We start from the raw sequence: 23165 nt of genomic DNA, 5'->3' as shown, positions 1-23165 counted from the left end.
AGAGAGGTCGCCTGTTGACTATTAGTCTTAAAATGTATTATTCTTATTATTTCATCTTTATTTAACGTTTATACATGAAAATATGTATTCATATATACAATAAATAATAACAGTTAGAACAATTCCATAACACACATGTGCGGTGAAAATAGCTAATTATTGATTATAGTAATTAAAATGTTTCCTGTTTTGTAGAAAAAAAATTGTATAAAAATCCAAACAATAGTCTGAGATGGATATTCTGAGAGAATGTTTATGATTGATGACGTCTCACTGCAGCTAATTGACAGTGATGGAACAGGCAACGCGGATAGCCTGCCAATACATTACTTGCTTTTTAGAAAACTTTACAATTCGATAGCCCCTATTCCTATTGACATAAGAATCAATTTCCCACACTCAATCTGTTTCAAATCGTGCCCTTGGTCTTATAGATTTTATTTCTCATAAAATTTTATATTCCCAATTAAGTTGTTAATAGCTCGTGTATTTTGTTTAGCTGGTTTTTGTATTTTATATTGTAAATTTAATTTATTTGTTTAATTAATTATGATTTAATGTTATGTGTAGTAATATATTATTATTCCCACGGACATGCAAAAGCTCGGGCGGCCCAGAGCAGGCGGAAAATATTATCCGCTCAAATTTAAGAGTCTTTCCTCCAACTTTTCTCCTCCAGATTTTGTTACCTTTGAAGTAGAGACTATTGGGCCGTGGGGTTCAAGTGCACATGTGCTTATCAAAGACCCCAGAGCTGGTGGTTTCCTCGTTCAACGAATAAGTATAGCTATAGCAATACAGCACGGAAATGCTGCCAGCGTTTAATTTTCTCTTTATTCATTTTTAATTAATTTTATTATGACTATGTAGATTACGAAAATTGTAAATACTGTTTGTATATTTGATTCTTCTGATTAGGTTTTAATAAACGATGTAATTGTTTCATATTATCAAGATCAGTCAAACTATAATGACATAACAGTGTTGCCAACGTAAAATAGCACTGATTCGCGCACAGACTCTAGTAACTGATACCGGAAATAGATATAAGTTTAAACAAAGGTATTATCTAGGAACCATCAATCTTCTATCCTGGAGCTTCTTCAGTTAAACATATTTTATTGATGGAGTGTCAAACCTGGAGTCCGTGATCATTTTTAGTGTCACTACCAGCTGTCACTATCGTTGCCATTGCTACAAGCAATAAATCATTGTCTATTATGAACTCTAATGCTTTAATATAAGGATTGTGTTCGATGTTATGATTGGTGGATTCTAGCGTCTTGGACAGCAGTTGACAACTGATCATCTAAAACAATGGCATCGTTAAGTGTGGGATTGAAGGCACGACCACCACGACGGCCATATCTTGTATGATCAATTGTGAAAGTAATATTATTAACCATTCATATTTGCTACGATAACCGATTATCCCAAGTATTTATGACGTCATTGCGTAATCATTAATTGTTTTTGCGATTCGGAATTATCGGAAAATGGAATTATGTCAATAACGGTGATAAATAAAAATCACAAGTTGATTTTACATTTCTAAACTAGATTCAATGCTAAGATAAAGTCAGTCAAAAGTGATCAAATTATATCGGGTGTATTGGTTGAACGCTGGACAAGAATTTATTTGCTATAAAGACAGTCCTGCATGAAGGGATTGATAGCTGAGGAACGGTCTACCACGTCATCCGGAGCCAGGGGTTGGTAAATCTACTTGATGAGCCGGTTTCTCTCCAAGAAGCCTATGGTCACTGTAGGAGGCTTTTGGGCTTCTGGATAGGAGTTGGGTTGGCTTAACTAACCAGTTAGTTCACGCAAAAGTGACCGTCTATAACCGTCTTAATAAAACCCTCAGGTATGGGTGAAGCAAAAGTATCAGAATCTTCAACCTTGCTCCAACAGTAGTGGTATAAACAAATAAAAATTTAGATTAACCTTTCAGCGTTGGGGTCCTGTATCAGCGTGGCTGGTATGCTGTGCTCGATGTCGTCTGGTGGTGGTGAGGCGTGGGACGCGGGGGACGCGGGCGGAGAAGTCTCTCCCTCTCCCCGCGCCGCGCCCCTGCCCCGCTCGCGCTGATCCTTCGTCCCGCTATCTGGACTTGTGGCTTCTTCTGTGGACAAAGAGAATATTTCTATTAGCATGTGGCTCTTGTATTGTTACTATGAACTTTGGTATCACCGTATTTGTAAAGTATCTTTTAACCATAATTACTGGATATCGGATGTAAAAATCTAAACGGAACTCTTGCTGTAATAATCAATGCTCTTCCTGATTTTGATATCTTTTATCGGCAACAGGTTTAATTAAGATCCGAGATATTAACCACATTGCAGGTCAACGGAACAATTTAAAACGAAAAAGTAAAATCGATTGCTCAAGCGCAAACAGTACAACAATAGATTTGGGAATCTGATAAAAATTATTTAGGTTGAGCCAAATAGAAAATAATAACTGTACTGACAATAATTAAACGATATCAGCGATAAAAAATAGGAAAATTTCCCCAAACGAGGCCAGTCGACGTTGCGCAAACATGTGATTAGTGATTGATTGATCATTCTGCTATAGCCGGATCAATTATTCAAACCGGCTATCTGACATAATTTCGATAAGTCGATATTATCGGTTTATCAATTCGAATCGTCTGCCCAATTAGGAACACCAGTATTAATTTGTCGACGATAATCGAAAGTAATCGTTTGCGTGTGCGACTCGATATGTGATTAAATTCGAGTGACAATTCTAATTTAGGCAGATAAGACACACGCGAGTATCAAATACGCGATTCTATCTATATGTCTCTTTTCATCACAGCTTAAACACAATTGTTAGAAAGAGATGAGAGAATTTAAGTAAAAGAATGCAATTAGACTGATTCAGTTTTTACGAAAAAGGGTTAGACCTACACAATATCAAATTCGCTAATACCGAGACATAATCGTCCGGACATACTAAATTCACCGAGATCAACTTTCGTCTCAATTATGAAGTTATCACACGAAAAACCTTTCGAAAAAAGCTTTGTAACCGGAGATCGTTTAAAAACGTAGCGACACGGTGGCCTGCGCGGTCCGCTTATTTCACTGCTCACTGACTCGTAAACTGCGTTTTGCACGTTAATTGATTAAAACGCATCATGTCAATCCTCATCGGACAGCGATGCACCGGCGTGCCCGGGGCAATCAGAACTTTCACAAGCTCACTATTCAGATCAAAGGAAACATCGAACTTGCGTTCAAATTCAGGCATAAATGACGCGTGGCGTTATCGTGATGCTTTTGAATTATTGCTCCACACCGCGCTCTCTGGTTCCCCTTTAGCAATAGACTTATCTGACGGACTCCTAAAGCTCGGACAATCGACATATTCACAAAACAATACTGTATTGGATTCTCCGAAAATCTACGATAATAGTAAATTATTGATTAGCGATACGGATGTCAATGCTAAAGAAACGCATTGGGTCGCAATAAAAGTTATAAATCTTGATTGTATCGTGCCATCATAAATAGGTTTCGATAAATTGGAGTTTGCGGAAATGGACTTTATTGTAATGGAACAAGACTTAAATGAAAGCGGTGGTATTAAATTGTTTTGAATTATGATTTTTAGTTGAGCTTTGATCGAGGTAAGTTATCAGCGGATGGTATAATCACTCAAACAGATAGTATGTCGCGTTTATCAAATGATCAATCAAATGGCGATGGTAGCGGTAATCCGCACTGTATCCGCTGATATGACACCGTTTCGCAATACAAACTTTAGCCGCGATAAACTTCCAATTCATTGTAAGCTCGCTACTATATTTATTTTTGCACCGTCTCTTATCACTGCCCGTATCAAATTGATATTAAATATATTGGAAGTACATTTTCTAGTAAGAAACGAAGCAGAAATTGGCGTACAAAAACTTATGGTCCGTCAGTTGTTTAATTCAAAAACTAGTCTTTGTGGAATCGAATGCGAACAAAGGCACGCTCTTTGTGGAGCGGCCGTCTGGTGCAGTGCTCGATAGCGGCCGAGGAAATTACGCGTCGCGAACTGATTGAAACCCACTATTCATTTAATTATATCAAGACTCTTTAAGTAAACAACTTTGGTTGTACCTTTGTGTTTTACTAAGTAAGTTAAGAAAGACATCTTGCATATTGTCGGTATTTATAAGACAAAATGTAACATGTAAAAACCCATTATAAATATTTTATCGATTGATAACCAAAATTAGGGACTTTGGCGTATCAATAGTGCAACAGTAGATTAGTCTTTCCACGTTCGCAATTACACTTTTTTAATTAATTCAGTGAAATAGGACCGTGAGGAATCAATCACGGGGTCGTTCAAGTATTACGTAAGCAATTTATCCCCTCCCCCCCCCCCCTCTTTTCAGCAAAAGTAAGCAAAGCTCTCAAAAATAAATTAATTTTTTGTAGGAATCCGCGAAAATACATTTCGTTTTCAAGCATAGACAATGTGTGGGTAATATGTTTAAAAAAGTACATAATTTCCTTCAAACAAAAGCTTACATCAAATACGAAGACTATAAGGACTATAGGTAGTTGAAAATAAATTATTATATTGAACTAAACCTATATTTTGTTCAATTAAAACTTTCACAACAGCAAAATACCTCTATCTACAGTCAAATTGCTCGCGATAAAAGCTATGCTATTCAATCCATTACTCGCCCAGTAATTAATTTAGTATTGTCCAATAAATTCAGGTAATGCTCAGCTAGTGTTTCGCATCTTCCGATAACAGCTCGTAAATCTGAACCAGTAACGAAGCCTGAGCAGTAGCTTACGGTAGACCTGGGTTTTTATCGAGCGGTGGGTTTTATCACCTGGTAATTGACCAGGTGGGGTCGTAAACTGTCAGATAGCCTGTCGGCGCCTCTGCGTGGACAGGCTAGATAGTTCGCGTTCTAAGAATGTACGGATATTTTTAATACGCTATTATTTATGATAGTTTGTTATCAATTCATGGGAGGGTTTTTTGTTACATGTATTTTTGGAGATGTTTTCAAAGTATAGTTTACAATTAATAAAATTTATATGTTATGCCCGATGTCTTAGTGTTAGTGCACATTAGTATTACTACACAGTGAGTGAAAAAAAAATAGAACACAAGAACAGAGTGTCTTCCCTTGAATAGAGACTGTAAATAGTGTTATTGAACACTTTCTTATATAAAAATCCTTATTAGTAAACTAGGTTAGACTTTAATTACTTATTAGTATGTTACGCTAGATTATAATGTTCCATGAGTTAAGAAACATGTATAAAAAAATGGCCGATGTCTAAAATGAAAGAGTTTTTAAAGTAATTATTATTCGAGGTTATTGTTAGAATCATATTTCATATTTGCCCCTTAATATAAAACTTATATTGCATCATGTGACATTTTGTTCGTCAGTCAAAAATAACCTCTAATATATTTATTTGAAAGTTATAAATTTTTGCGAAACTTATATAAACCCTACATAGGCCATGTTTAAAAATGGTTGGTGTTAGATAAAGGTCGACAAACGTTTGTCTCGGTGGAAGCAACAAGTATCATTTGTAGCTGTCACTAACCCTACGAGTCCTGACACTCAACTGTCCTCTGCTAAGCCTTCTGCCAGCGTTTAGTCAATCGTACTAGAATAACTAAACTAGTTATTATTTATCAAATACGTAGAGATTCTTAATTTATTTACGGTCCGGTTATATTATTAAAGATTTCTATTAGATAAATTTTATTCGTTTAACAATAAGTTTTTAACTGTAAATTTTTCTTTTTTTTTATATAGAACAGAGGGCAAACGGACAGGAGGTTCATGTGATGTTAAGTGATTCGCCGCCGGCGGAATGGGCTTGCTTGTGCGTTGCCGGCCTTTAAAAAATTGATACGCTCTTTTCTTGGAGGACCATAAGTCGAATTGGTTCGGAATACTTCAGTGGGCAGCTGGTTCCACATAGTGGTAGGCAAAAACTGCCTTAATAAACGCTCAGTTGTGGAACGAATGACGTTGAGGTGATACGGATGGATTTATACTTAATTAATCCAACAAACTCCTCTGAACACTCTCCTTGGTAAATGCGGTAGAAGATGCAGAGAGACCCCACATCTCTACGCAACGATAAGGGATCAAGCCGCTCCGAAACGGATTGCTCTTTGGCGTTGTTAATATATTTAATATCTATCTCAATTAATTATTTCAAACATCAGATTTTTCTTCGACTCGGTGTAACAAAACCACACATCTAAGGTGAAGTAGAAATCGTTTACTGCTCTAAAAATATGCTTTTTTACACAAGAAAACTGAAGAGAATCTTTTCAGACCGCGTTTTTTTATTCCTCTTTAAACTTCGTTATCTAGCGCCCATATGTATAATTATAGGAATATGAATATAATACATAAGTATAGTCTTAGTATTAGAAAACATAAAGCAGTACCATTGACGTTCGCATCTCCATTAAAGGCCGGTTAGAAGCAACAAGTATCATTTGTCAGAGGCGCGAGCGGCGTCGCGGTAAATTAGGGCTGCAGTCATCGCGCGTATACACTCATCTGTTAAGTGATGAATAACAGATTTATTGGAGGCTTTTCAGACTTCATTTTTTAATAGACTTCATAGACGACTCGACTCTGAATCTCAAGATTCAGAGTCGAGTCGTCTATGAAGTCTACGTCTATGAAGTCTTTAAAGTACTTCCATAAGACCAGATGCTATGTATTAAATGATAATAATAATCTAGCGGTGCTACGCTATGAGTCTGGGCCTCAGATTGGATATGTTTCTTTAATGAATTTTATATTTTTTTATAGAACAGCAAACAGGCAAAAGTCTTATCTGATCTGATGTGAAGTGATACTGCTGCTCATGGACACTTACACTGCCAAAAGGTTCAGAAGTGCGTTGCCGGGATTTTAACATTAAAGGAGTTGAACTCGTACACCGTATGTGGAAATACACACATAGAAATAGGCTTGATTCGAACGTACAACCCCAGTTTTGACAGTCGATTTAGCCACTACACTAGGCCAACACTGCTCTGTATTAGTAAATTTCCTATAATAGCGTGACACAATCTTCTTCTTATCTTCTACAATGTAGAAAAGGTTTCAACGCAGTCATCTCAGGAATTACTGGTTTCATTTAAAAATTATAACAAATATAGTTAAACAGGGTTTGTTTGATATCATTAATACACACACTATACGCATAATAGTTTATGTAGACGAAAATAGTTTGTATATCTTTACTTGATTAAGAGCAATCAAACATTAATCAACACTACCTCACTATTATTATATAAAGCGATGCCATGTTTCTATAATTTTATAAATTTATTATCTCTTTAAATTTTAGGATAACACTGACAATCAGTCATTAAATCACAATTTTTAGATATATAATTTATGAAAAACAACGTGATTAATAAAGCAAAAACATAGGATTAATTATAAGAAGATTTTGGGATAATTGCAAGAATATCAAAAGTTTTTCATGTATGTTTTTTTCACCTTCAAACTCTCCTAAAATTGATGAATTTAACAAACGTTCTTTCAAGGCCATATTCATTAATTTTAATCATAATATGTTGAAAATAAACTTTTCGAAAGCATACGAAATACGATCCGTAATATCTACGAGTCGTCAATTTTGGTTTAGACCGCATTTGATAGCAATTTCTTCTTCATAGAAATACTAAGACTGAACTAAGCAATAAAAAGCTTTAAGCTTTAAACAAAATATGTTTTACAAAGGCGGTTTATAATAACACTATGAAATTAAAAAAATATAATACACATTTCGACGCAACTAACATTATAAAAAATATAACTAAAAAAACGATTTATGTCAGTAAAAAATGTCATTAATATTTCTATCGTATCGTAAAAACAAAATCGACAATGTCAACCAAAATCCGCAGATAACCGCGGAATATGAATAATCGCTGCATCAGTAATTATTCGAATATTATATCGATAAAATCAATCAACGTCATCGCAAAGTTAAATTAATACCTTTATGAATCGGCCATCGACTGTGATGGATGGGTGACGTCAGCGAAAATCGCACTCAAGGTCGCGAGCTCACGGACTTTGGCCGAATCGGATTCCATGGAGTATTTATCACTACTATGCACACAAGAAAGCAATTATATCATCCGGAAATAAATGAAAAGACTTTAAGCTCTTCCAGGCACTCCGCTAGGAGCTGAGGAAGAGTGTTGTGTTGAGAGGTAATACTACTTTACAGTTATGTCACAGTAAATTTTCAAATACACAGTGTATTTACAACAAAGTGTATGTACAAACTAAATTTTTCTAATCTTGGTATTAATCATTTTCCAAATAAATCACTCCCTGTTCAATGCTATATCAATATCTACATGTAAATTTATTTATGAATCATTCAAATCAAACATTTGATTTAAAAGTTATCATGACTATTATTATCAAAATTGAAATTTAAGAAATTGCTTAGTGACTCTACAACCGAGAATAAACACGAACGCTTTGGCTAATTATTCCTGTACGTTTTTACGTTTACGTTTAGGCAGGGCAAACGGGCAGAAGGCTCACCTGATGTTAAATGATAGCGCCGCCCATGGACACTCTCAACACCAGTGGTTAAGAATAATTAGTACGCTCTGTTCTTAAAGGACCCTAAGTCGAATTGGATCGGAAATACTTCAGTAAATATTCCACATAGTAGTGGTGCGCGGTGCGCGGCAAAAACTGTCATATTTAACCAATCTAGAGTTGGCCTATTAATCAACAACCTTTTTAATTAAAACCCGAAATAATTTAATTATGTAAGAAAAGTTTTAAATTAAATGATATGAACTAATTAAACTATTATTATTGTAAATAAATCAAAATGAAAAGGATAAAGATAAGATATTGTGTAGTATTTAATTTATAATAAAAACACCCATTGCTATAACCCAAATAATAGATACTCCAAAAGGTTTTTCAAATCATGAAAAATCTCGTGGAAAATCAGACCCTAAGTTGCAATCTATATTTATCTATTGTAAGACGCATAGACATCATTTTCATTTGGACACTCGCCCATTTGTCCTAATGTTTAAAACCCTTGTTATTCCCCCATGATAAAAATAAGGTTTTCGAAAGCATACAAAATGCGATTCGTATTTTCTACGAGACGTTAATTTTTTTTGATATGAACTAAAGTAGTTAGCAATCATTAATAATTTAATATTATTTTAAAATGTCTACATAAATAAATCTACGGTAGATAAATAATTTACTACTACGATGTTCTTCTACACTAATAGACAGACAATAATAAAAAGAAGAAAGAAAAGAAAGAAAGATTTGAAAACTTTTTTATCATTTCACTTTTATAATTTTCGTTTCAAACACGAGCGAAGTCCCACGTGCAACAGGTTTAGAATATGGTAGTGTAGTATCAATAGACCATATTTTTATCTAATTCAGATAAATGTAATATATTAATTTATAGATATCAAAAAAAAAAATTTTGGCAGTGATCAATTGCGATATGTTATCTTAAAACAAATAAATCAATAGTCTATAATTAAGTTGCTATGGCAGTAAAAAAAAACTATTCTATATTATCATTAAATATATGTGGGTGAATCATTTGTCATTATATAAAGTTATCAAAATTTAGCTGTTATCTACACATTAGTTTCATTTCACTGATTTAATAAATACTTTATATTATATCGCACCTAAAACTACTTTAAAACATTTAATTTATTAAGTTATTTAAATAGGTAGAAAGTTTATACGATCGGATTTTTTGTGCAGCAAATGGGCAGGAGGCTCATCTGATGTTAAACGATACTGCCGCCCATGGGCACTCACATTTCCAGAAGGCTCGCGAGTGCGTGGCCGGCCTTTTATGAATTGGTACGCTCTTTTCTTGAAGGACCCTAAGTCGCGGCAAAAACTGCTTTAAGAAACGTCGAGGTGATACGGATGGTATTTTGATATCCAAAATACAAGATAATCATAAAGAAATAAAGAATAAAGACTGTACCGCTGTTTAAGAGAGAGAAAGGAAGAGAAAAAGTATTCTATGTATCATGTATCATTCATTTCGCATACTCTTCAGCTATTGTGATCAGCGAGACTGTTATAATAATGGTACGAATGACACATATACATGTTAATTAACAAATGAATTTCCTAACCAATGGCCAAATCAAGATGGCGCTAGTAACAATAATTAATATTAACTATTTGACCCAAAAGGTTAAACAATAACCCATCAACATACTGTCAACTCTATGACTTTAAAACTGACATATTCATAAACTATACACATTCATATAATAAGCCAGCGGGGATAATCCATTAACCTTCTTTCTGGGATTAAATCGGAAAATAAAATGATGATTAAAATAAAAATGATGTGTGAAAGTGCTGATGTTTATGAATGTGCTGAACTTTTCTACCACAATCTATAAAACGAATGCCCATAGAAGATGAACACAAAATTAAAAAAAAATGCTATTGGGTCTAAATTACCCGTAAAATTGGGCACAGAAATAATTAAGTAATATACAGATATAAGTTTTATGGACCTTACAAAATGATCTAAATCTATATAAATGTACAGTAGAAAGGTGGAAGCGTCGATAAAACTTTACAGATTATATGCTTGTAGTCAGAGAAAAACATTCGATTCACAATAGCAACATGGGCTAGCACGCGATGCTTTGGACACTTACGTACCGACAGCAAATAAATATATATAGCAAAAAAATATGTTTAAAAGAAAAATAGTGACAAGCAAATCTAAAATATCCCATTTCACTTATCACAATATGTAGATAATAAAGTATTTACAATATTCCTTACCAACATAATGATAATTAAAAAATAATAAAATAGAAAAAAAATATAAAGCAACACAGTCAATCACTTTGACCAAAAATGTGGTCAACTCGGCTTAAAGTTGATGTGACCTGCAACATATTTGCAATGGGTCTTATTTTGCTACATTTAATGTTTTTTTATTTATAATAAATTATATTCAAAACTACTAAGAAAATATAGATAATATTATTGTTTTGAAATTATGACGATTCTTTGACCTTCCACTTTGTTATTATGACTTTTTTTAATGAAAGCTGGGTAAGCACCTCGTCTCAAATAAGGTCGCGTTTTTTAACATAAAATAGGTCTAATAGCACTGTTATAATTAAATTACTCTTTCTTTACGACACACATCGACAGAAAAAGACGCAAGCGTAAGAATGGGTATAAATGGGTTAACTAATTTTTTAACTACAAATTATTCCCGCTCTTCAGCCGCTCACGTCTGAGCGTAGTGGTCTGCAAGGAAACATCTGGAGCGGATAATCTGTTTCCATGGGTTTCTGTCCTGCGGCTTTCATACAGTGTAGTTTTGAGGACGATGAGTCTTTCACTTGATCGGTCCATCTGTATGGTGAACGGCCGTCTGATCTGCCTTCTGTGTAACCAACCACGATCAGTTTCTCCTCTGCGCATTGTATGGCCGAAAGATGATATAAATCTTCAGCATATGGGCGGCATGCGGAGTTGGGTGAAGATCGATGTATCACACTCCACGGTATTAATATTTAATAAATATATACTATATCACCTCACTTGAAATGGCTGAAGAAATAAGGGCAATGTTACTTCAAGATTAGATTGAGAGATTTGAAAAATTATCGATTATCGTATTAATTCGAAAGTAGAGGTGAAATAACTCTATGTATGTATTTACGACGTACCAATTTAATTTTTATCTGCAAAATACATTATCTATGTATTCCTATAGATATCGCGATAACGATAATTACAGTTAGGTGATGTGTCGTAAACCTTATCAATCACTACAGTGATATTATACATAATATATCAATCAATCAATTGGTATTAGTAATTAATTGATACCTATTTTATCCTTATGATAAGATAGGCTCCAGTGGAAATTACCTTACTTTTCTAGATATTGAGGTAAATTCGAAATATTAGAAACGTCTGGAAGGTTAGACGGTTTATTAGGTGTGGCATTTGTTCGCCGTTGATACAATTATGTTTTATTAACGTATCCTTTTGTAGAATATTCATATATAGCCTCATTCATATGTCATAGTATGTTGGCTCAATTGTACCGCGAATCACAGCTAACTCAATGAATTAATTAGTAACTGAAATCATGGTAATATATTCGTCAATTAAAAATGATCATTTTTTATGGGACAGGAGGTAAACGAGCAGGCAAGTCACAGAATAAAGCGATAATCGCCGCCCGTGTACACCTGCAACGCCGTGGGCTAGCGGGGATGTTGCCGATCTTAAACATCATGTACAAAATGACATGTGGAGGTAACGTATAGGTTTTCAAACCGAGCATTTTAACCTCACCTGCCATAAAACGACATTGAAGGATAGATTTCGATATGTCACTGTCATTGCTGACGCTACCATTGATCCAATCCTCAGTACCTGCTCTAACGCCGCTTACTGAAGGGGCGGGGACACTCGCGTTTTGACCAATGACTTCTCTCCGCTCAAGCAAAACTAATTATTCTGATTTATGCTCCCATTGTTCATTGTTGTATGTCTCTCTCGTGCATATGCATATGCATCATGATGCATCGCCTATCAGCCCTTTTCTGACCACGCTGAGCATACATTTTTGTCTTGCTCAAATTTTGAAGTAAAATAATAGTCAAAATTATAGGACAGTATGACTAGATAGTAAAGATAAAAATGTAATAGATGACAAAGACCACACAAAGAAAAGGCAGTTTAGTGTCACGTATGATACAGCAATGGACCAACAGAAAACCTAAATCACCCAAGTCTTCTATGAAAACGCTCTTCACCGCTTTCCATAATGCCCAAAAAATAGATACATAAATTCATCAACTTCAAAATTGACGAATACTGTCCCTTGTTGAGAACCGAAAACCACAAATCACATCTAACATTCGCATAACTCAACTTCTTCGCATTCCAAAGGAAAATATCGCACCCGAATTCCGCTGACAGCGCGAAAAAGAACGAAAACAGACGGAAAAAACGAAGGTCGAAGCTCCGCCCCATCGAGAGACAGGTGAATGCGTTTGCGCAGCGACAGAGCCGATACGTGGAATACATTTGCGCAATATTGATATACAATGGCGGTTGACAGCGCCATCTAGGGAATGTATTTATGGTCGCGCGTTTTCTTTTGTCATGAAGTTATTTGATTAGCGTCTAGTTAAGAGTTCAGTCACAGAACCTAATCTTAATAGTATAAAAACGTATAGGAGAGCAATTACAAACATTATCATAGATAAACAAAGAAGTATACGACGTAGTAAAGAGATTAAATGCTCATGTAGAATTAGGAGCGTTCTCAATAATGGAGCTAAACAATCTTACATATCTTAGCCATTTAAACACTGCAAAAACATTGGAACAGAAACAATAGAGGGCGTGACTAGCGACCAGCAAACAGACAGATAACGCTAATATTTACATTACTTTAGATAAGAACGCTTTGTCTCGCTGTCGAGAACAAATTCTGCACTCAATATGTATCTATGAATTAATTCGATAGCTTTGAAAAGTAGGAACTCGTAGGAAGTCGGAGGCTTAACTGTCATATATGCGTTAATATCTTGGTTTAATGATAAAGAATGATAATATGATTTTGACTTTAAATTATCGTACCTACAGCGAGGAAATGCTGCCAGCGTTAAAGGTACACTGCCACAGGGACCAAACTTTTTAAATTTGTTTTGATTTTCATTTTATTTATTTTTAATTATTACTTTATAGGTTAAGAAAATTGTAAATACTGTATTTGTGTAAATATTCAATAAAGTAATAATCCTGGCTTGGCTGAGTTCCAAAAAAAAATTATCGTTATAATGACTCAAGTAAAACATGATAAAATATTTGATCGAAGGATTCTTATGCATGAAGGTGTAAATAAATCGAAATATGCTGATTCTTGGACACTGCATCCAATTTTGGATTCGATCTCATTACCATAACGCAAGTGCATCGCAAGCATTCGCTGCAATGACCACTGAACACACAGACGAGAGGATTGGGAAACGATTTCTATCAAATCTATCTTACAATTAATATTTTTTTAGCATTGAATAAAAAAATACATGGTTAGTAAGGATTGTATTAAGTTTATGTTATTATATTTAACATTAGTATTCGAAACCCGAGGGGGTGTAGGCCTCCTCCAAATTTATTCATTTGTCTCTCATCTTTGCTACTATTTTCCAATCTTTCCCGGCGATCTCTTTTATTTCATCTACCTAGGTTTCTGGTGTAGGTACTTCCTCTCTTTTTTCTTCTCACTAAGTCATTCCAACTAAGGGTCTTTTTGACCCATCTGTCATCACAAACGCCGGCAATATGGCATGTCTTTACTTAACACACATTTTTTTGAGTGTTACGCCGTCAGTTATATATTTTATAAGGCTTTGTATTTTTGCTTTGTTGTTAATTAGATAAGGGCGTTACGTATTTTAAATTTAAACACTTCTCAAAAACTTAATACAAATTATAATGTCCTGATGACTGTAATACTAAGAACAAATTCATATTTAGTTCTCTTATCAAAGTTCGTAAATTATACACCGAGTCATTACTATAGGATATTATTAATTGTCCACATGAACTGCTGCTTCAATGACTTATCATTATCCTATACCATACAAAATTCGATTTGATTAATACAAATTTCGTTTGAACATTTTTAATAACAGTGTGTCCCATTCTAACTATTTTATAACGTATTTAGATGCATTAAAGAGTCATCTTTAACTCGGGAATGTCGATTTCATTACCATACCCCGACACTTGAGCGCAGGCTCCAGCCACGGTCTATGATACGTCTAGATTGGTCTAGCTATCGTCAGATAAAAGGCTTATTTGCATATCCTTTACAGACTTAAGCCGTTTTTATAGCGTATTAGCAAAATTTGGAACAAATTTTTAATTAGGTACACATTAAGATAACAAAAAATAAAACATAAAACAAACGAGTACGAGTACATTTAAATCGCAACATTATCAAAAATCTATAAATTTCGCAAATTATATTGCTTAGTTTTGATAATCCTTAAAAACCGTTTCTAAATGTGACATAAATGGGAAAATTCTGGTAGCACTTTAAGAGATAAGTTCTTAAGTGAGTTCTGATAAACAACAAATAAGCATACAACCGAATTTACGTTTAAATATCAACGAAATTTACTTTCAAAGGTAGGTTAAGTAATAAAGCTAGCTTCAGAAACAAGTCCCAGATGCAACGATTGTGTGAGACGTTCTCGACCACATTTTATCACCGCCTAATGATCTCGAGCGTAATGAGGAAGGTGGGAGACCAACACCAATAAGGTATTTATGCCGGCGTCCTTCTATAATGGAACGTGTCAACGCTGCGGTGGAAAAGTCGCCCCCTATTAACGTCCGGGGAAATTAGAGAAAGCATTCGCAGCCAAGATAATGTACGCCGGCGATGCTACGACTATGTAATGCTAAAGTAATGCAATTTGACTTCGAGTTTTAGATATTTTGAGGATGTTGCACAGTCATATTTGCAATGGTCATATTCATTTTTTCTCAAGCGTTTCCATATTTAAATCAAATTATTTTTGTATTAAGATTATATTCGGAGAAACTAAGTGGTAACAATGAAACGTTTAAATCCACTTAAGTAGTTCTAGTTTCCGAGTCTCAGCTAAATTAGTATGAAGCCATTTGACACAACGTGAGTCGTTTATCTCGAACAGAATGAGTGTCCAGTTATGGAACGGTTCTAAATAAAGGAAAAGGACAATAGCCGATCGCATGTCGCCGTACGCAGAATGCGACTCGTTAAGTCGCTTCGGACGCGAATTTAAGAGACAGCTTCTAAATATTGCGGCGTGCGCATGCGTCCGGAGATCCGTATCGCGGGCACAATACCGTCCGCGTCACGACGGTAGCAGAAATATGGAGGCTCGCCGTGCCTCCTTGTTTTATGTTAATGCCGGTATAAACGGCTAGCGAAAAATGTCGCGGCCGTCGCCGGCCACGCAGTGATGAAATAGCAGATACAAGTCGGCATATCGGGACGCGGCTTCAATTACTGACGCCATTGTAGCACCGAGCACGAGGAAGTATAATTAATGTGGGCTCGTCGCGGGACCGACGCATTCCCCTTCGCGCTATCGACCCTGTCGATCTGCAGGTGAAATTCCGAAACCTAATAAGTCGTCCGGCCTCATTTGTGTAAGGAGTTTCGAAAAAAGAACAATACCGATAAAAGAGACGGCTCCAATAATTTAGGGTCATTGTTTCGCCTCTTAATTTATGGAGTGCGGGTGGACGATTGATTTGTAGGTTTAGGAGGGATCTTTAAAAAGGATAAGTGCTTTTAAATCCGGCAGGCTCGGATTACGGCGTCTCGAAGCGTCAATGCGTGGAAAACTCAATTTATTCGAGGCATCTCAGATATACATACAATGCTGTAGGATTTAAATGCGCGATAGGATTGGCCGGTGGTGTTGGGCGGTGCTGGCCATATACGACTCTTCGTGATGCACATATTAAGTTAGGCTCTACATGAGATGGGATCGGATACCGCAGGACTTACGAGATAGGCACCGATGACTTCGCGATCGTGAGTGTCCTCTGCCGGTGCCCGCGCAAGGGGCGAGTCTGGAGCCAAGTTATTACTGCCCGCTGGCGTTACATTTAAACGCGGGTGGCACACTGTTATTATCTAATGTTTATTTCTATTATTTCAAGTTTCCGTGATGCGATTTATGACTTATCATTATTGTAAAGGCTTCATATAGTAAAACATTTGTAGTTTATAAAATTAATTTATTTTATTATTCCCAAGCCAGCCATATTTATAAGTATACTTTCAACAAAGCAGGCCATTATTGAGTTCATTCGTCCAAAGGCGTCAGATCAGGAATTCTTGTCGTGTGTCGATTTATTTCCAGCCTTCAACATCGGATTAGCATTAATTGGAACGATCCGAGATTTCACCTCCTATAAATGGCGCGAAGGTTTATGGTATCGAGAGGTACGCTGTATACGTCAAGTGCGCCCGCGCAGCCTTGTAATTGGTCGGGCGCAGGTGACATTTACACGCAAACAAGATGGCCGTCGATGCGATATGCGATTGACAAATCAGCTCGTTATAGTTGAACCCAATATTGGCATACATCCAGGGTCTATCTGACACAATGGATTGTTATCACCGATGACATTTCGGTCAAAACATATGTAACACTCACAATAGAGTGTCAACGAGGTCGATGCTTGCTGTTGTCAATCAAATGCTATCATCAAATCAAAGAACCATCTTATATGTAGGTAATTGATAAATGCTCATTATAACTTCACAATACAAAAACAGTATTATGCTAAGCATTGTATTTTTTACTTTCTGATATATTGGAGTAACTTCCTAATTATTTCCGATCTGAAGAGTAAAGATCAAAATGTTTTTTGTTTGTAAACGAAGTTCTACTTTCAAATTTCCGTTACCAGGAGCTAGGTTTTAAGGTAACATTGCAAGGATTCTTGTAAGTAATTACAGTAGTAAAATTAGTAGTAAAGGAGTGTTTGCACCTTGTTTCCGAGGACAAGGCTTATTAGCGAACCGGGTTTATGGTGGACTAGCATGCAATACCAATTATATTGGTCCATGGCATGCATCTAAACTGATCAAATGTTCAACAAATGGCACGGGAATGGTGACAGGTAGGTTGCTATTTAATGAAAATGTTTTAACAGTTTTATGGGCTGTCCTTCAATAGTTATCAAAATACGTAGGATGATGCATTTACAGTACTCAATACTTGATTTCTCTTTATTGCATTCCAAATTCAAAAATTTTTTTGCATTCTAAAATCAAAAAGATGTTTGAAAAAAAACTTCTATACGAATATGCATTCCTAGTCCTTTGTGCTATCTTATTCTAATCGAGCAATGTACTAAGATGGCTAGTCTACTGAAGATGATATTTTCTCTAGATGTTTATAAACAGTAAGGTAAAATATTGAGATATTTTTATCGGCCTTTAATCTATTTAATTTACACGCGGTGCAATAAATTCCATCATCTCTACAATCAAGCATCCCACGTTAAACTAATCTTAAAAATAAGTCACACCTACACATGAGATAAACAAAGTGTTGATAAAGGGGTGTGATGGATGAAGAGGGAGGCGACAGACTGGCGACAGAGTGGCAGAAAAACTGTGACGCATCAATCATCGCATGGGTTTTAATATTGCATTAAAACGCATAAAAAACCGATCCTTAACCGACTTCAAATGAGGATAAATTCAAGTTTTTCGGGAATGATTATTAAATTTTAAATACATATTTAGATTCTTCTACTTTTTATGACTTTCCTCATTTCAGGGCGTAGCACGAAGCCGGAAAAGACAGCTTCGTTTGATTGTAAATTGTCAAATGAAATGACACATCGTGTCTCTTATCTCTGATTGGACTACACCGACCACAGACAATTAAACGAAACGCGCCAGAATTTGTCTCTTAGTTTTAATACAATAATAAGTACATATATCATTTACCTGACAACATTCTTTAATGACAGACAATCAAATCATCAAATAGAAATAGTTCCTCACGTGATTAGTGGCAATTATTAATATAATTTTTAATGGCTATCTCATAATATTTATTCGATAATATCTTATCTGCGCCTGCGACGCCTCATGATCGATTGTTACACTCTGAATAAATATTTGTGAAGCAATTGTCACTGTTAACAGACTGCGATAATTATTAAATCAAGGGAAAAGTACAGATGTAAATACTATTTGTATTAAGTCAGTTGTGAGAGAATAGGTTTTACTAATTTGAATACCATTGCAAACGTCAAAGTCACGGTGACCACGCGTAAACACTAAAAAGGATTTAGTCACTCTAAGCTTATCGCAATAAAAACGCAAAGTCGGCCCCGGTAGGGTGTCCACAATAAACATGTCAGGCGGGACAGTCTCCCGGCGCACTTATCAGTGACCATAACGTCCTCAACTTTACGACAACCTCTCGATGTACGCGCGCGCATAAATTTAAACAAAACGTCAACCGACGAGATTTTATTTAACAGATCAAGGAAATTGTATCGATATTTCAACGATAATGCTTTCATGTTACGGAACTGATATCTTTATGTGTACATTCCACGGGTGTTCATACCATTCAGATAATGCCGTTGCATAAAGTGTTATACCGCGGAGCGCCTGTTTATTTCTTTGATGCGATAAAATAAAATATGTATAAATTGTACGTTTTATGGATCGAGGCGGGATGAGTTCAAAATATTTAGATCATTTATCAGGTACTGCACTTTTCATAAATACGCTCAAACAAGATTGTATTTTAATCACAGCCATATTAAATGAGATGGGTGGATAATATTCTGGTTTTCTGGTGCCATTGCACTTGTTATCACCAGGACTTTTGATAGCCTAATATTCTTTGTATTTGATTGTATACGTTTCTCGTGATCAACTTTAACATGAACGCATACAGTAAAATACAAACGAATATTTATTCGTATCAATAAACCACGTCGTATCCAAAGAAAGCAAGCCTCAGTGCTAATCATGATTGTCTGCAAATAGCGAAAACTAAAAACCAGTTCGCGCACCGTGTAATTCTAATTAGGCAATTCAGGCAGCGGCCAGTACTAATGGGATCCCTTCGGTGCTATAAAGCAAACGCAATCTGATCGTGTGAACACGCTGTCGGCCGTCCCGGGACATTGGCGGGGGACATGCAACGCTTTGTCACCCTATTGACTCTGCACGCAGCACATTTATCAGGTAGCAATATCATTTTCTAGTTTGATCAAATGTGTGAAGCTATATACGTAGTTTAATGGTTTTTACGCAACTTAAATCGCATGTAAAAATAATTTTACTATTACTAGGCCAATGCTAATCAAAAATATAAATTTATAATATTCCTCCATATAGAAAGTACCATTTTCTTAAATAAATTCGCCCAGCATTTATACCTAACGACAATTACCATACAATGCAATTTAAGCGAAGTCCGCAACAAATCGTCAAATTAACGCCAGTTTACACTCACGACGTACGATTTATTATGTGTCGGAGCACTAACCTCTCATCACTACGCACGGAGCAATAAATTCACTAAAAAACCCCGCACGTCAAACTACAAGAATCCACACTCCGTGCGTTATTGATGAAAACAATTCTAACACCATTTAGATAGCGTTGAAGTATTATTATTGTCTGAGACCGCGCGACCGAACAGGGCTGTCAATAGCCTTTATTTTTTGTATGTATTCAACATAAATGTATAATATTAATACTAATCGAAAAGAACAACTCAGTTTTTCTTTAAATAATGCTGTTAAGTGAATAGATTTTCCTTGACTTGGAGCCTTATTATATTTCCATTTGTCATAATTAGTTGTGTAAATTATAAATACAACAACAGGACTTATACGAATAGGAAGTTCTAATACCTAAATATTTACTTCGTCATAAAAGAATTCCCCTTAGGTTTAATAGCAGACAGCCCTATGTCAGTAATTGCAAATTCACTTATGGCAAAGGCAGTACAGCGGTATTTTTATAGGTTGATAGTGTTAATAAAAACGGTGAGTTAACGCGGGACTGGGAATCATGATATTATTGGTAACAATACCAACAATTATTCTTCTGTATTACAGGTAGGTGTACTAAAGATAAATTACGGGAATGTTAATTTCGAATTTATACGTGTGTTTGAAATTAGCTTTTTATATAGAACCGGACGCAAAGGTGCAGGAGGCTTAAGACCAGTTGATCCTGCCATTCATCGGTTCTCACGTTTTAAGTGAGTTCTAGGTCTTTTAGCAGTGTGGTACACACTTTTTTAGAGGATTCTAAGTTGACTTGGTTAGATAATATTTCGATAAACAGCTGGTTGGTTATTTTCGGGAAAATATTATCTTGTTTATACATAAAATAATTTATAGTCAATACAGTTATACAATCGTAAGAATGTGGGAACAATAAAAACGTATGTAAAAATTAATGTTATCGTAAAAAAGACAAAGTGTATCGGATTGCGATCGTAAAAACGCAGTTAAATCTTTTGACTGATATTTAATGACTTACTGAAGATTGTTACAACTGTTAACGCCACAGATTATATCAGTATAGATAACTACACCTATCGGCCGAAACTTACGAGCTAAGTATGTCTCGCATGTCAATGTATTGGATAATGACGTTTGTGAGTCATAGTTTGTGCTTAGTCTTATTTTTTTACGTTTGTTACTTTTGAAGAAATTTAAAACATATTAATACCAAATATCTAATAATTTATAAAGAATTACGTAACGTGGACATATCAATAAAATCTCGATAATTTATTACCTAAAAAACATAAGCTTCAACGCAACAAAAAATGAAGATAAGCAAATCAATGCCAAAGATCTTATTAAACATTAACTCTGATATAAAAAGTTCAAGGACAGTTACTCCAAAAATATAATATTAATTAAGTTGACACTCACTCAATCACAGAAGACCTGTCATCGTCGTGGCGCCGAATAAAATATTGTAAAAAAACGTTGAAAAGGGCCGGAAAGGGCGCAAGGAGCTTAAATCAATCAGCGGTGATCAAATCATCAAACAGAGTTGAAACATATAGACGGGATTTCGAAAACTAACACTTTGTTCAAAGGAAATTAATTACGAATTAATTCGGGTTTAGCTAACTACAATACAAATTATGTCGACATTTTCCACCTTACCTGTGAGGAAATATTTTAGGAAGCGGGAGGACTGACTTTAACAAATTTTTTTTTAAATATGCTTAATAATGTAGGACTTTGGTTAATGATTAATTTCAGTTTTCTTTTTTTATCCATTCATATACTTATTGATTGACTTGTCTTTTCTGTTTCGTATATTTTGTTTATCAATGTAATCTATTTTGGCTTTGTGTATTGTCTAAGTGTTGTCTTTTATACTACTACTACTAAAAAGATAACGATTATCTAGTTGATAAAAGGGCCTGGGACTAGTACTAGACAGGCTACTTCTAAATAATTTGCGATATTTGTTTTAAAATAAGTGTTGTTTGATGATTTGCTATTTTAAAAGAGTACCGAGAGTTTTTTACGGCAGCTTTTTCTCTCGGCCTCTGTCTTCTTTGTCGATGAGTAGGTATACCGATTCAAATTTAATGACGTGGAATAAGTGATACCTGTATCTTATATTCCATATTAAATATATTTTATTTTTATTTATTTTATCGTCACTATGGATATGAGTACCACAGGTACTTATAAATGAATAATATTACACTCGTACATAAGATCTAGCTGCTGCATGCGACTAAATTAAAATAAACAATAGGCACAGGGAGGCAAACTTCCGTTTCTAAATTTAATTAAATGAAGAAATAAAGATTTAATAAAAAAATCTTTCCCGAAAATGTATTTTTAACATATCATAAAGAACGCTTCAAAAACTTAAGACTTAAAACGTTTCAAATTTAAGATTTAATTAGACAAAATCAATGTCCCCCATTATTTAAGATCAAACGAAAATTGTGCCGTCTAAATCTTTCTTCGCTACATCGGATTCATCAGTCAATCTCGCGACTGACAAATTTATTGTATTACTTTTTTTGAAGTCAAATATTATTTTTGAAGAGATGTATTATGGTTTCCGTTTGGACATTACAATATTTAATGAGTGCCCCTTTTTGATCTCACGGCGTTAACATATTTATATGTGTCATACATTGTATTACATAAAAAATCTATGTTGTACTTCAAACGCCATAGCACATATCGTTAATGGACTTTTAAATAGAACTGGTATAGTAACGATAGACATACTTATAAATCTTCTTTAACTGATGTGACCGCGAATCATAGATTATTTCCGTTGATGCTTTCAAGATTAGAGTCAGCGAAAGGCAATGAAATTGACACTTTGGGTCCTTTAAGAAAAGAGCCGGCTTAAAAGGCCGGCAACGTATTTGGGAGCCCTCTGGCATTGAGAGTGTCCATGGGTATCACTTAACATCAGATGAGCCTCCTGTTCTATAAATTATTAAAGAAAAATATAGTTCATAATTTCTTCTATAAGATATAGTTTATAATT

The 23165-nt window shown here is 35.1% G+C and overlaps 1 protein-coding gene across 1 annotated transcript in view; it reads right to left on the bottom strand.

The window, feature by feature from the left end:
• Nucleotides 1–23165, bottom strand: part of LOC125054788 (protein tiptop-like) — a 219479-nt gene that overhangs the window by 7469 nt on the left and 188845 nt on the right. Inside the window, exon 4 of the mRNA XM_047656886.1 lies at nucleotides 1948–2125. Within this exon, the coding sequence (XP_047512842.1) occupies nucleotides 1948–2125 (178 nt within the window). The remainder of the gene's footprint in view (nucleotides 1–1947; nucleotides 2126–23165) is intronic.

Source organism: Pieris napi, chromosome 12, assembly GCF_905475465.1.
Source record: "Pieris napi chromosome 12, ilPieNapi1.2, whole genome shotgun sequence".
In the NCBI taxonomy this organism is placed as follows: Eukaryota; Metazoa; Arthropoda; class Insecta; order Lepidoptera; family Pieridae; genus Pieris; species Pieris napi.
This window is presented reverse-complemented; position numbering and strand designations above follow the sequence as displayed.